The 14102-nt window shown below is 36.8% G+C and overlaps 4 protein-coding genes across 4 annotated transcripts; 2 read left to right on the top strand and 2 right to left on the bottom strand.

Moving 5' to 3' along the window:
- The first annotated feature begins 584 nt into the window (after positions 1 to 584).
- Positions 585 to 3830, top strand: Mettl5 (Methyltransferase like 5). The gene is made up of 6 exons (XM_053769204.2): positions 585 to 876; positions 949 to 1109; positions 1506 to 1795; positions 2014 to 2228; positions 2695 to 2835; positions 2970 to 3830. Exons 3-6 carry the CDS (start codon positions 1661 to 1663, stop codon positions 3118 to 3120), a joined length of 642 nt encoding a protein of 213 aa, XP_053625179.1. The 5' UTR covers positions 585 to 876; positions 949 to 1109; positions 1506 to 1660; the 3' UTR covers positions 3121 to 3830.
- On the top strand, positions 846 to 1661 carry LOC128683505 (uncharacterized protein). Its single transcript, XM_053769206.2, has 3 exons — positions 846 to 876; positions 949 to 1109; positions 1506 to 1661. The coding sequence occupies exons 1-3, from the start codon at positions 846 to 848 to the stop codon at positions 1659 to 1661; spliced, it is 348 nt and encodes a 115-aa protein (XP_053625181.1).
- Positions 3821 to 10972, bottom strand: Aldh7A1 (Aldehyde dehydrogenase 7 family member A1). Its single transcript, XM_053769203.2, has 8 exons — positions 10733 to 10972; positions 9604 to 9820; positions 8867 to 9084; positions 7139 to 7354; positions 6558 to 6737; positions 5726 to 5908; positions 5029 to 5235; positions 3821 to 4457 (listed from the first exon to the last, which is right to left on the bottom strand). Exons 1-8 carry the CDS (start codon positions 10901 to 10903, stop codon positions 4239 to 4241), a joined length of 1611 nt encoding a protein of 536 aa, XP_053625178.1. The 5' UTR covers positions 10904 to 10972; the 3' UTR covers positions 3821 to 4238.
- A 502-nt stretch (positions 10973 to 11474) lies between these two features.
- LOC128683504 (uncharacterized protein) lies at positions 11475 to 13678 on the bottom strand. Its single transcript, XM_053769205.2, has 3 exons — positions 13408 to 13678; positions 12408 to 12572; positions 11475 to 11887 (listed from the first exon to the last, which is right to left on the bottom strand). The coding sequence occupies exons 1-3, from the start codon at positions 13537 to 13539 to the stop codon at positions 11666 to 11668; spliced, it is 519 nt and encodes a 172-aa protein (XP_053625180.1). The 5' UTR covers positions 13540 to 13678; the 3' UTR covers positions 11475 to 11665.
- Between the last annotated feature and the right edge of the window lie 424 nt (positions 13679 to 14102).

The following is a 14102-nucleotide window of genomic DNA, read 5'->3' as shown; positions in this document are numbered from 1 at the left end:
CCTACTGCCACTACAAACTATTGTGCAGTGTGCACCCTTTCGTTATTATAGCAAGCGAATGAGACGACCACAAGATTTCACAAGTCATTTATTTTCAAATCAAATGTTACAGATGTCCTAAGTAATTAGTAGAATAGTTTGATTCCTTTTTCTCACGAATTACTACTTGATAGCAGTAATTCGTGAGAAAACGTGTTTCTATAAATTCGTGAGAAGTAGACGACAGTTCGCAGTAAGCTTAGCGCAGCCTATTAAGGCTTCGTGCGAAGTATGGACGCAACATTAATGTGGATGGAATAATCACTAAAATAAAACTAAATTATTTTTTGCAGTATATCGTACCTTATCGTTATCGTTATTTTTAAATTACTTTACAATAAATACCTAACTAAACGCAAGCGAATACATCACCTATTTTTATATCGGTTAAAAATGGCATCATATATGATACTTTGGTTAGGTAGGTAGGTACCTTTTGTTTTACTAAAATAAAAACCGGTAGCGAACCGATAAGCCGCGTCACTATCGCAAAATTCACAATAGCCAACATAGCTAACCAAAATGAAAAGTAAGGCAGGTTTTTTGACATTGATATTTCCTTTCTTGAATAATTTGTTGATTTTTGGATTGTGATTGTGTCGACGAGGTTAGGTTATTTATTTGTACGATTGTACAAAAGTTTTTTCACCATTTTAATATTGTATAATTGAGGATCACAGTGAACGGAGTTACAATTCGCGAATAAATGAGCGCTTACTATATCCCGCGTACCATCTGTATAAAATTCTTGTGGTCAAGCATTGTTCATGATTATCCTAAACTCTTTCGATTAATATATAGATTAGATGGCGTTTCCTCAGCCCAACGCTCAAAGAGGTACGATATTGACTTATCGCTCATTTAAGATTTCCTGTACTGCTACTAAGTTGAATTTTATATTGTTCACAGAACTCACAAATAGAAAGATATTGGAAGAGTTGCAACTGAAAAAGCAAATGCTGTTAAAGCAGGCCGTCGCCCCGCTGACCGCCACATCCATTTCGCTCAGCCAGCCGAGCCCTGTCAATCAGCTGCCTATGTGCTCCATTCCACCAGTTTCTGCTACTGCTGTGAGTGTGATCTTTATATCATACAATGTGTAATATTTTTTTAATACATTTTACAATTTATATTTTGCTAGCTGAGCCCCAGGGTTTTATTCCCATAGTATAGATAAAAAGTACCCTATGTTCTATTCCTGATTGTATTCTAACCATATACCACATGTCATAGAAGTCCAGTGGAGTTTGCCAGATTGAGTAAGAAACATCCTTACACACTCACGTTCACATATTCAGCCGATCATATTGATATTAGTATGGTTTAAATTTTCAAGTATGTTTAATTATCAATCATAAAATGTGTTTCTTAAAAATAACTTTTTCTTGTAGAAAAATGTTTATTTAAATGTTTACTCATATAATGTGAGCCATAAAATCTATTAACTCCTTCAATTGTATTTTCAGGGATTTCCACAATTACCTGAAGCAAATATAGTTAACACAAGCCATCGAGCTGCTTTACAGCACGCGAACGCCACATCCTGTGGCTTCTTTGTCTCCCAAGACTCCTCATTCGGTAACCAGATCCTGCCTGTGTTGCCCAGGTTTGATAACAAGTAATGGGTGCTGTTGTGAAGTTGAAGACCTTAGAGGGCTATTTACAAGATCTGAAAGGATTCTCAGAGCCAAAAATAAAGTTAGAACAATATGAAACTCCAGCTCATATTGCAGCTGTCGCTTTATACACAATACAGGTACAATATAATATGAATGTAGATGTTCATATTCTCCTTCTCTTGGGGCCTAATATTTACCACATACCTGTTATTTGCACCCTTTCTGTGTGAGGAAATATTATCTTTCTTATTATAACCTGTTTAAGTGTTGGGCAAGGTCCCCGATGATTTTATTATAATATTAAATTTCCTTAATGTTATATTTAGCAATTATTTGTTATAATCTTAATTTTCAGACACAGTATGATGGAATTGAAAACAAATTAATACTAGATGCGGGTTGTGGGCCTGGTAGGCTTGGTCTTGGAGCGGCCATGTTAGGAGCCGGAGCTGTCACTGCTGTAGACATTGATGATGATGCTTTAGAAGTTTTCACTGAGAATGTGGCTGACATGGAAATTGCAAATGTTGATGTCCTGCAATGTGACTTTCTGAATACAGGCTTTTGTAGGTAAGTTTCTGTAGGTAAAGTTTCCTGGTTCACAATTTAAATGTGAATTTGTAATGTGAACCAAGGGCCAAGTAGTTTATTTAATCTTTATTGCACAAATTAAATAAGTGGACTTAATGCCATTTAATGACAAGATAACAATAAGTGGACCTAATGTCTTAACACCAGTCATTTGCTGTCAGCACAGACCACTTAGGTCTGTGGCTGTCAGTCAAAACTTTGAGCCAAACAGATAAAAGCTGTTGGCAGTTTTGTACATTTTTAGCCATATTTTTAACTTTGAGACATAATTATGACAGATAATTTCACTGCTATTAAACCATTAATATTCCATATAGATTCCAAATGAAGATTTGTCTTTGACTTATTTATTAAAAACTTATTAACTATTGCTTTGTTTAATATCTGTTCTTGAAATGAATATATCAAGTGTTGATGTAAAATTGCAGTACAATTTCCTTGCCAGATTACAAAACTGCTATGACACGGTGCTAATGAATCCTCCATTTGGTACTAAAAATAATGCAGGAATGGATATGAAGTTCCTGCGAAAAGGGCTTGATCTTAGCTGTGATAGTGTTTATTCTTTACACAAATCATCCACAAGGTAAGTTATTCGATGTTTTTTTGTTCTTACATTATTCAACGAAATGATATAAATATTCAAGTTTTTATAAAAAAAATCCTTATTGTATAAAGTACATTATCTGTGGGATTAAAGTTAGTACACTATATTCTCAGGTCACACATACAGAAAAAAGTGAAGGAATGGGGGGTGAGAGGCAGCGTAATAGCAGAACTGCGCTACGATCTCCCCGCCACGTACAGGTTCCACAAGCAACAGTCGCGGGACATCGCCGTCGATCTCTGGAGGATATGCCATCCGTCGTGACGACAACGACATTAGACAATATATAACAAATAGAAACGTTTAAAGTATTCGGTGATTTGGTGGTAGGTAATCAACTTGTCCTTATAATCAGGTGTTCAGTAGCTGGAGTCCAAAACCTATTGATAAATATAAATGAACCTTAAATCAATATTATTATTAAAATAATTTCAGCTACTCGTACATTATTGGCCATTCCAAAGGTGGAGTATTCATATTTTTTTTAAGAACAATATTACCATCCTTTAAATTAGGAGAAGCATGTTTCCACTTGGGGCGGCTTTGCAATTTGGTAAGGTGATCATGAGACCAATTTTTCGAGAAATCCACTAGTTTCCAGAATTTTTAACGATTTATTGGAACTTCCAATACTTAGTTATTGAACATATGAATTATTAAACTGATCATATTGTGTATACTAACTTTATTGCAAATGAAATCATTATATTTAGATTTTTGTTTTAATCAGTATAATGGTACTTATTCTATGCTCAATATTTTTGATTGCATGGTTAAATAAGACTGACGGCCTAAGCAACTTTACTGACAACAATATTTTGAAAAATTATCAGTATAAACTTCTTTCTTGTCTTTTGTGAAACCGATGCATTCTATTATATGATTTACTCCTGTAATAAGCACTTACCTCGTTCCTTAAATGTATATATGAATGTATTCTTGGGACAACTGTAATTAAAATAAGTTTATAATAATCAAATGTTTTATTTATGATTCACAGTGACCAGTCAAAACAATTTTTTACACATAATAATATACCTTATCCTAAAAATTACGCTTAACATACATGTCGATAACATTTAAAACCAGTGTTTCATAACAAACTGAAAAAAGAGGTATATAATAATAATATCAACATTTTAAGAACATTAACGTAAACGCGTTATTAATATCCATATAAGGTTTAATTTATAGATAAGCCATGGATTTAAACCGCTCCACAGATACATGAAGCATTAATCGAAAATATCATTATAAAATAATCATTATAAAAATTTACGAGAAAAAGTGCCTGTGAAGGTCTTCTGAATAAATGATTTGATTCGAGACCCTTATAGATTTCTTCAATGTATATAATGTATATATATTATACAATATATAAACTATTCGTCTCCAAACTTGATGTTTTGTGCTAACTTAATAGTGCCAGAATAGTTGATGGTGACAGTGGATCTTCTCATGTACGCCTTCCATGAGTCTGAGCCGCACTCTCGGCCTCCGCCCGTGGCCTTCTCCCCGCCGAAGGCTCCGCCCACCTCCGCGCCGTTGGTGGGGATGTTGATGTTCACGATGCCGCAGTCCGAGCCGTGAGGGCCGATCCACTGACAAATATTGTTGTTTACATTCAAATTGTGAGGTGAAAAAAATTTGAAGTGTAGCGGGACTTGTAAGTCGCCTAATGTAGCACTGAATTATATGAACTTTTCTCGAAATCTTATAGCGCCGGTGTTTTATTCAACGTTTTACGTTACAGATGCCTGCTGCTGATGCATGTTGCCTCATTGTATTAAAATCTCAAAATCTTTGTTCATAACGCATACTACTATTATTTATATAAGATAATTACTTTACTTACAGACAATGTAATTGATCTTAGAAAAATAATACTTATCTCTAAATCTACGTTTTTGATCGGTTGTTAGGCATAGGAACAATGTTGATTTTTGGAATAAAAGTGGCTCTAAGGTAGACTAGATTTTAGCGATCCAATTTTTGCGAAATGGGTATTTAGGAAAACATATTGCTATCGCCGCTGTACTGGTGGCTAAAGGCGAGAGCGAGAGTTCGAGTTTGATAGATAGGTATATTTTAAATCTAATTAGCGTTTCGTTTGGTTTAGTTTGCGAGAGTTTTGTCATTATGAGCAATAAAACATGGGAACCGTTTAAATACCTTGAAGATATCTCCGAGGTTCTCCGTGAAGAGGCTAGACGAGAGGCCCTGGTCGACCTCGTTGTTGTACCGGATGCCGGTGTCGAGGTCGGGGACCTCGAGGCAGTACACGATGGGCGCGAAGCACTCCGACCTCACGAGCGCGGAGTCGTGGGGGAGCCCCGTGATGATGGTGGGCTCCACGAAGTAGCCCTCGCGAGAGATCACCTGGTGTAGCGAGTAAATTATTTAAATTTTACTATGAAAAGAACAATGTGTAAAATATCTGTGTGGTATGGTATTGATACACGACCGTTTTTTTTATATTTCCTTTCAGATACTCGTTTGACTGGAAGAGATCCCGTCCTGGATAAGACCGCCATTGCATTTCCAATGTAATCATGATTTTTTCATCGTGTTTTTTTATCTATACTATTATTATGAGCGTATGTGAGTTGAGTTTGTGTGTTTGAGGCGGGTAATTCTCAAACCTTTCACCATTAAAAAGGTACATTATCCATAATTGCTATAGGCTATATTTTATCTCAAAATTCCCACGGGAGCAAAGCCCCAGGCAACATCTAGTTATTAATATTTGCAGGTTCATTTGTATTCACGTATCATTATCATCAATTAATTTAAGAATTTTGTTCTTGTATTCACGTAATATCTATGTAAATCATGCGAATAAATTATTGTATTATATTTGTACCCTCACCTTTCCACCGAACTCGATCTTCCCTCCTTGCTTGACCGCCGCGGCCACTGTCCGGGAGTAGGCCTCCAGCGCGGCCGGCGAGTGCAGCGGCCCGATGAGGGTCTCCGGCAGCAGAGGGTCGCCGATCTTGCTGACCACGCCCGCGAAAGCCTTCTTCAGCTTTGTCACCACTTCGCTGTACACCTGGGTAATATTTGTATTAAGTTCCTATTTTAGGGCATTTCAAGACACGTAAATTTTAGGTTAGGTGACAAGGTCAGAATAGGGTAGTTTTGTAAAGTTATTTTTATAGCCTGTATTTTGTGTCCCACTGCTGGGCAAGTTGTTTAAAGTAAAATTTATAAATGCATTCACATAATGGTTTCATTATGTGAATTTGAAGTGACATTTGATTATCGTGTTTACGATAATCAAATGTCACTTTAATTGATCAATTATATTTTTATTAGCATTTAGAATTTTTCTGTCTTTGATTACAACATAAATGACGTCACTAGGGCCGCTGTCACAAGTCCCACAATTTTTTTTGTTCTGATATGGAATAAAGTATATGATTTGACTCGATGATAACTATACTATTGTATAAAAATTAAAGTCTTTGATTATGGGGAAAAACATTTTAAAAAATATCTTGATAAAATAGTTATAATTAGAATCATTGAAAAGTTATAGATTTAAACAATACAGAGGGATCATTTTACAATGATTTGAAGGAAGATGATGACGAAGTAAGATCGCCAATATGCGTTGGAGCCCAGGATCCGCTTTACTCGTGCTCCACTTTGCGCGGTCCTTAGTTGTCCGACCAATATAAATCAATATATATCCCTACCTTTTTATGTATAAGCAGTCTTCTAGTAGTGGTACACCTCTGGCCGGCCGTGCCAGCGCAGGCGAATAACGCGGCGGAGAGGAGCAAGTCGAGGTTGGCGTCGGAATTGACGATGATGGCGTTGTTGCCGCCCAGCTCCAGCAGGTGGCGCCCGAAGCGACGCTGGACTTCCACTCCCACCTGAAATTGTTTATTAATATTATTGATGGGTATTGGATGTTTATCTATATCACCTCAGGCCTTTTGCTACCCCTCTTCTTTTACGCCAATATTCTATATCCTGTGCTAATTGAGACTGTGACTTTGATGATGTCATCTACCCATCTCGCTGTTGGCCTTCCGACACTGTCGATGTTTATTTGCGCATTTCAGGTACAAAACAGACAGTGTAACTTTATTGTCAATTTAGCTATCGTATTGTCGGTAAAACAGCTTGTATTACAAAATGGCACTCGTCTGTAAAGTAACTACTATCAATACTCAATAGTCGTTACGTCGCTACTCATAAATGTCACTTGTCATGAAGTATCAATGTTAGTCCGAATTCACTTTGGTAACTCAATCTGTGTGATTGACTTTACCTCTTGTCCCACAGCAGTGCTGCCAGTAAAGGAGACGAGCTTGATCCTCTTGTCCCTGACCAGCTGTCGGCCGACGTCCTTGCCGCCGACGCACAGCGCCGCGACGGCGCCAGGAATGTCGTTCTTCTTGAGGACGCCCTCTACGATCTTCGTGACGGCCACCGCCACCAGGGGCGTCGTGTCTGAAGGCTTCCACACGCTGGTGTCTCCGCACACCTGGGGCACAATTTATTACTAAGTTAAAAATATTAGCGAAAGCCATTTGCCTTCTCAGTCTCCTATTAAGGACTCCTAGATTTTTTTTCTTTTGTTGATCTGTAGGTGAGAGACTTAATTATAATTTACAAGCGGCCCGTCCCGGCTTCGTTTGGGTAAAACCATAATGAAATATACACCAAAACCTCTCGAAGCACTATCTATTTTTTTTAAATCCACGTGAAAATCCATTGCGAGCTACGAATAAATAAACATGTTTACTTTTTCGTAGAATAGGTACATTGGGACAGACAGCGGCAAGCCACTTGTACTATGATGTAGTGATATTCCCTCAAACAAAATTACTGGCGAATTTTGATAAGATTTGGTACAGGGATAAAACATAATCCACTGTGATTTAGGATTGCGCCACTTCATTGGCTATTTAAATGTTGTATGATTGTAAATTTTATTACTTTATTTTGGGCTGTATAATTATTGTAAATTAATTCAAGAACATTAATCAATTACTCTGTTTATTTGACTATCGCGTAGATAACACAATCGTCTTACAACTAGTAGGATAGGGACAGTAACGGTAAACAGATATGTAACGTAAATAAATCTTATCTCGATATCAAATTTGGTATTCGTAATGTCACTAATATTATGATAAATAATTATATTCTTAAGAATAATATCTCAGAGGGGGTTTGGGAGGCTTAGATTATAATTTAGGCAGCAATTTACTGATTATCCTTTTAGTTACCAATTGATTTGTCTCTCCCTCTCATCTGAGAGTCCAATTCGCACGAAAGAGGTAAGCTTTTTATTACAACACTGTCCTAGTTGTCACACCATTGGCGCGTATAAAATCAAATCATTTATTCAGAAATTAGGCACTTTTTCACGTCATATTCTAAATTAAATGATGTTCACCAAAGCTACAAACTACTAGCATTTCGGAACGACCACTGCTGAGAAGAAATGCCGAAAGAAACTCATTCAAACAGTGTTGGTCCCTATTATGCCAGAAGGGCTTACCATTTTTTAAATATAAATATATCATCTTTGACGACATCAAGCCAGCACTTCATTTGTAAATCGATATAATAGGAGTAATTTAAGGTAAGGAGAAGAAGGTTACCTACTCTTGTGTCGGAAACCTATATATATATATATATATATATATATATATATATATTTAATCAGCACTCTGATCACAATCATAACCTGTTTTGATATACTTTTTGACTATGTATTATGTACTTTTATATATTATTAGAAAAAAACATTGTAAGAAACAAAAATGGTAAGCCCTTCTGGCATGATAGGGACCAACACTGTTCAAATGAGTTTCTTTCGCCATTTCTTTTCAGCAGTGGTCGTTCCGAAATGCCAGTAGTTTGTAGCTTGTGAGAAATAACTATTTTATATAAAAATTGACGTGAAAAGTGCCTGTGAAGGTCTAATTTCAGAATTGTTTTGATTTGACTTGTAACCACCAGAAACACATCAGGAAAACACACAAACCATAGCAATAGCGCTGTTCCAGCCGAATACAGCGACCGGGAAGTTGAAGGCGGTGATGATGCCGACCACGCCCAGGGGGTTCCATTTCTCGATCAGCACGTGTCCCGGGCGCTCCGACGGGAGCAGCGTCCCGGGCAGCGTGCGGGACAGGCCCAGGGCGAGGTCGCACACGTGGATATATTCCACCACTTCGCCAATGGCTTCCGGCAGGATCTTACCTGGAAAACGTGTGTTACTACTGGAAAAATGACAAGGGTGAACTGTACTTGTAGATATTCTTGCATATTATAAAACAAAGTATGTCTGTTGTGCCTTTGTCGGATTTTCACTAATAGGTAGTGTGATTCCTGAGTATGGTTTAGGTGTCTATTTTATGATGTTTTTGACAGTCCGTTAGGATTGGATTGGAAGGATTTATCAATCGTCCTCAGTGGCGGTAGCGTGACTTAGACACTGCTTGTAGTTCAGACGTGTAGCTCCCGCCCTAGAATAGGACTACTCCATATCCTGTGGATGTCATACGAGGCAACCAAGGGATAAAGAGCTTCGAGGCACAACAAATCAGCATTGCGAAAGTGAGTTGACGTCAGGCAAGCGGATTCGGATCTTCAATATTAGAAGGTTTATTTTTGAACCGGATCCCGACTTTTCAAGCATTATAGTCGTGAACATTACGTTTAGACGAGAGAGCAGTACATAGTCTTACTCGGGAGCAAGTTTATACGATTCCCACTCACCCATCTCCAAAGACACGAGTTGCCCCAACGGTTGCAGCTTCTCCCTCAAGGCGTCCCCGATCTGGCGGACTACCTCGCCCCTCGCGGGCGCGGGCAACTCAGCCCACGTGTGCCACGCGTCCTGAGCTGCGGCTGCGCAGCTCTCATAGTCCGAGGGACTGGCGGCTTGCACTTCCGCAATTATTTTGCCATTCGCTGGACTATATGACTGGATCACCTGTTTTTACTTTGAGAGTAAGTCATAATGTTGCAGCTTCACTGAAAGCTTAGTACAGACAAATAAACGGACCACACTCAACGGCCCATACCAAGCTTGTATTAGTACCGTGCAGAGTTAAGTCCGAGTCTTCTTATTAAGAGCTGTTCAGGAAACCATTTAGCAGTAAGAAACTAATTCATATTGATAGAGATAGCTATATGTTATTAAAAAATAAACTGATGCAATGAACAATGTAAATATTTTTAACTTTGCTACAGAAAACAGCTTATCTGTGACATTGAACTCTAAAGATTGCATTTGGCAGTGAAGAGAAAAAAAAGTTTGCTTAATTTTCATCACACCATGTAATACGATACGATATACCTGTGAGTCGCTTCTCATAAAATTTGCCAATAAATGGCAGTACTACCTGAAGCACGAAGTAACTAGTTAGTAATCTGTGCAGAAGCCACTATTGACATCAGGTCAGTATGGACATTACTTAGGAAACAAGGAATTTTAAAATTTATCAAGTTTCCCGCGACTTAGTTTAATTAGTTCTGCTGCGAAGATTTTTGTGTACTTATATTTTTAAGAATATTTCTAAAAATGGACACATGCGGTTCTAGCTGTTTTATAGTACCTCCTAATACCATTTCAGATGAGGTCGGCGCATAATGTCTTTGCCAATCATTTCTATACAATCTGTTTCCTATATTTATATTAATACTATACTTTCATAATTCAAATTCAAAATTCTTTATTCAATTTAGGATGATATACATCACTTATTGACGTAAAAAAAAATTACTTACACTAAGTCTACTGCCGGCTTCCAAAGCGCAGGTGAAGAAGAAGTGGCGCAACAAACTTCACCGCAGCCTACACACATACACTTTGTTCTGGCTGTGTCGCAATAAAAAAGCTTACCTCTCCACTAGCCTGCCATTTCCCGTTGAAAACTCCAACATTCTTCTTCTCCAGGCCCAACTCCTTCAAGAAGGAGTATTTGGGATCTTCGATGAGGAAGGAGGCGTTCCGAGCCATAGTCACAGTACGCAGACGTAGATACACTACTCCCCGACACAATACTCGACTCATGAGGATAAACTTCGCGGCTCGCAGATACAAATGTAATAAATATAACCCTCCAGTAAACACGTCGCTATCTTATTTGTGAACAATTAAGGCGGTAGACCCTTATCTGCGCGATAAAGAGTCAGTTGCTGGGTCACGATTATCTATCCATTGATTTATTATTACAGCATAATGGAAAATATAGGTATGTAAGGGTGTAGATATGCTTTAAATTAGGAATGTTAATATTAGATTCGTAGCGTTGTAAAATAATATGATACAATCCCCGATTTCATAGCAACAGAAAAGTGATGGTCTTTATACAACTGAACTGTCGCCCGAAGATATTGGATTATATTCTGTATCTATGATATCGACAGATAATTTTTTTAGCTTAAATTATGTTTTATCAATTTTATGAATAACGGGGTGAGTAGTTTCGGCGTGATAATTAACAAACCAATTCATTTTAACTCTCCTTAGATTTTTTTTGAGATTTCGGTAAATTATGTACTTAGTGTTAATAAGTCTTAAATGCAATGTTTTTATTACTCTGTGTATATAAACTTATTGAAGAAACAATGAAACAATGCTATTGACAGGATGTTAATTAAATTTATTTCATCACTAAGATATATCATTTGATTTTAGTCTTCCATTTATAATATTGTATCTGACAAAATATGAATTTACGTGGGATTTATATTACACATTGCAAAACTAAACAAAAAGTAAATTCAATAAATACTTTATTAATTGGCTACTTACTCTAAGAAGAAACTAGGGTCACATGATTGAACAGAAGCTTTTCTCAATGTTTTCTTTTCCCTCTTTCATTTCTTTGGCCTTCACTGCAAGGAATGTGTTCTCGTCTCGCTTTACCATCCACTCGGGCAGTGGCTTGTCCCAGTCTGGGGGTGGACCATCTCTCTGTTTCCATGTGTCATTTCTATAATGTGCCCTCAGCCTTTCTAAACGACGGGCTCTTTCACTTTTGATCAATGAGTTCTATAGACAAACAAAAACAATATATAAAACATCAAGTTTTTGCTAGTGACTTTAACAAGTTTAACAGGATTTAAGGTATCTAGTCTATTTTTTGTCCATAACACAAGTAAGTGAAATTTTTTAGAAGAGACAGAGGATGAGCCAATGTATTTTAACGCTAGAGGTATAATAAGAAAAGAAAAAAAGTAACAAATTCACTTTTCGTAACATAAAAAATGTTTGATAGCAAGGATAATGGAATTGTTTTGCTAATTCATCAAATACAAATCATTTTAGTTTTATAAGAGGGGTAGTCAAAGTATAACATATCATAAAACGAAAATATTCTTACATATAATTATATAGAAAAAATAAAAATATTCTTTGACTCCCTACGTAACATTTTTAAAGAAAAAGCTGGCAGCATGCAAGATATTTTCCCCAAGTGCAGAAGTCCTAAACACACAATTTGAGTTAATTAAAACAAGCATTCTTTTAGATAAAGGAAAATGCCAACAGAAAACATAATGATTGTACTCACAGCAGCTTTAAGATCTTTACTGTCCTCCCATTTACAGCAGTTGTTGTAATCCTTTTTCCACTGGTTGCAGTCCAGCGACTCTCCGTATATAAAATACTGCTGGAACCTGCCCCGGAAGCTGGTGCACTCCTTATACTCATCTTTGTATACTTGACAATCTCTGATCTATGAAATATATGTTAATAAGTTTAATTTAAATTTTGTTTTTGTCATATGTGACACACACAATAATAAAAAAGTCCAAAATGCCATTGAAAATCATACTTTGATAGCTTCTCGGCCTTTTGGCTAAGATCAAAGTGTAGTGTCATACTTGGCTCAAAGGTGTCCATAATGCAGGCATGGGTCGTACTTGCAAAATCCGATACTAGGGCTACTTGGTGTGAGTATGTGTTAATAGTAGCACCAAAAACCAAGTTTTAAAATACTTGCAAGTTTTTTTTCTTCATAGGAAAATGAACCTTATTGTGTTAATTATAAGGATGATAATTGTGGGTACAATTCAACCCCAATTGCATTAGTAATAAGGATCATAATAATTTTAGCAAAAAAAAAACTTTTTCATTAAAGTTAGCGTACACTGTTATGTTCCTTATTCTGTGTGGAGCAAAGCTTATTTTCCTATAAAGTATTCATTCGGGTTCGGGGCTTTAGGCCGGGCCGGGCGTCAAGTAAAAATACCTGGAAGCATGTTTGCAAGTATTTAGGGTTTAGGTTAAACCTGGTTTACGTACTTGTGCCTAAATACCAGGGCCTAAAACCTGGTCGCGTAAATACGCACCATCCCTACCATAATGCTTGCTGTATTCCAACATTGAATAGCTATAGACAACATTGAATTATGTACCATCAGGAGCGGATAAAACACTTTGCTATTAACTTAACATCTACAAAATAACAATAATTATTTGTGATTATTAACTTTTTTAATCCATGAAACTCAATTAATAATCGGAATATATTTTACATTTCATTTAGAGTTATTATAATTGTGACATACCATCCATTTATCTTCAGAAATAGAATCAGGATCAATATCTATTTTGGACACATCATGTGCAATGTCTGTTTCGGCACTGCTATTATTATTTGGACTTTTACTAGTGCTATTTTCTGGCATGTTTTGATTCATTAATGATTTTCACATGGTTTTTCATAAATTACAAGTAATGCATACCATACATTACATAACCTCTTTTTAATGGTGTACTGTAGTGACAGATTAGAATAACTCAAATACTGTGAATATTTCAAAGATTGTTAAAAAAGTAATGTTTACTAATGTAAAATACAAAGTTAATAATATTATATGAAATAAAAATCGGCATTTATCGGTAGGTTAGGTACATGGGAGATCTGGGAGATGATTGACACTATTGACAGCTGGCCGAGGCTGGCGAGGTGACAGTGATTAATACGTTTTTTTTTATAATAAACATATAGGCACAATATAAAATCAGACACCAGTGTTATCAACGCAACGCAAATTAAAAAAAAATACTACTACTACTTACTAGAAAAAAGAGGAAGATAATAAGCTGCCAAATGCCACAACCTTGGAATAGATAGCACTGTATGTTAGGTACACAAAAGCGCTGAGCTTTGCGTAATATGCCCAATTAGTAGTTACTCCGTACAGCCTGCTACTTCCACTACTACCTACTAATATTATGCAAAGTTCAGCGCAGATGGCGC

This window comes from Plodia interpunctella, chromosome 3 (assembly GCF_027563975.2).
Source record: "Plodia interpunctella isolate USDA-ARS_2022_Savannah chromosome 3, ilPloInte3.2, whole genome shotgun sequence".
NCBI classification, from domain to species: Eukaryota; Metazoa; Arthropoda; class Insecta; order Lepidoptera; family Pyralidae; genus Plodia; species Plodia interpunctella.
Note: the sequence above shows the minus strand (reverse complement) of the source record. Positions and strands in the feature narration are given on the sequence as shown.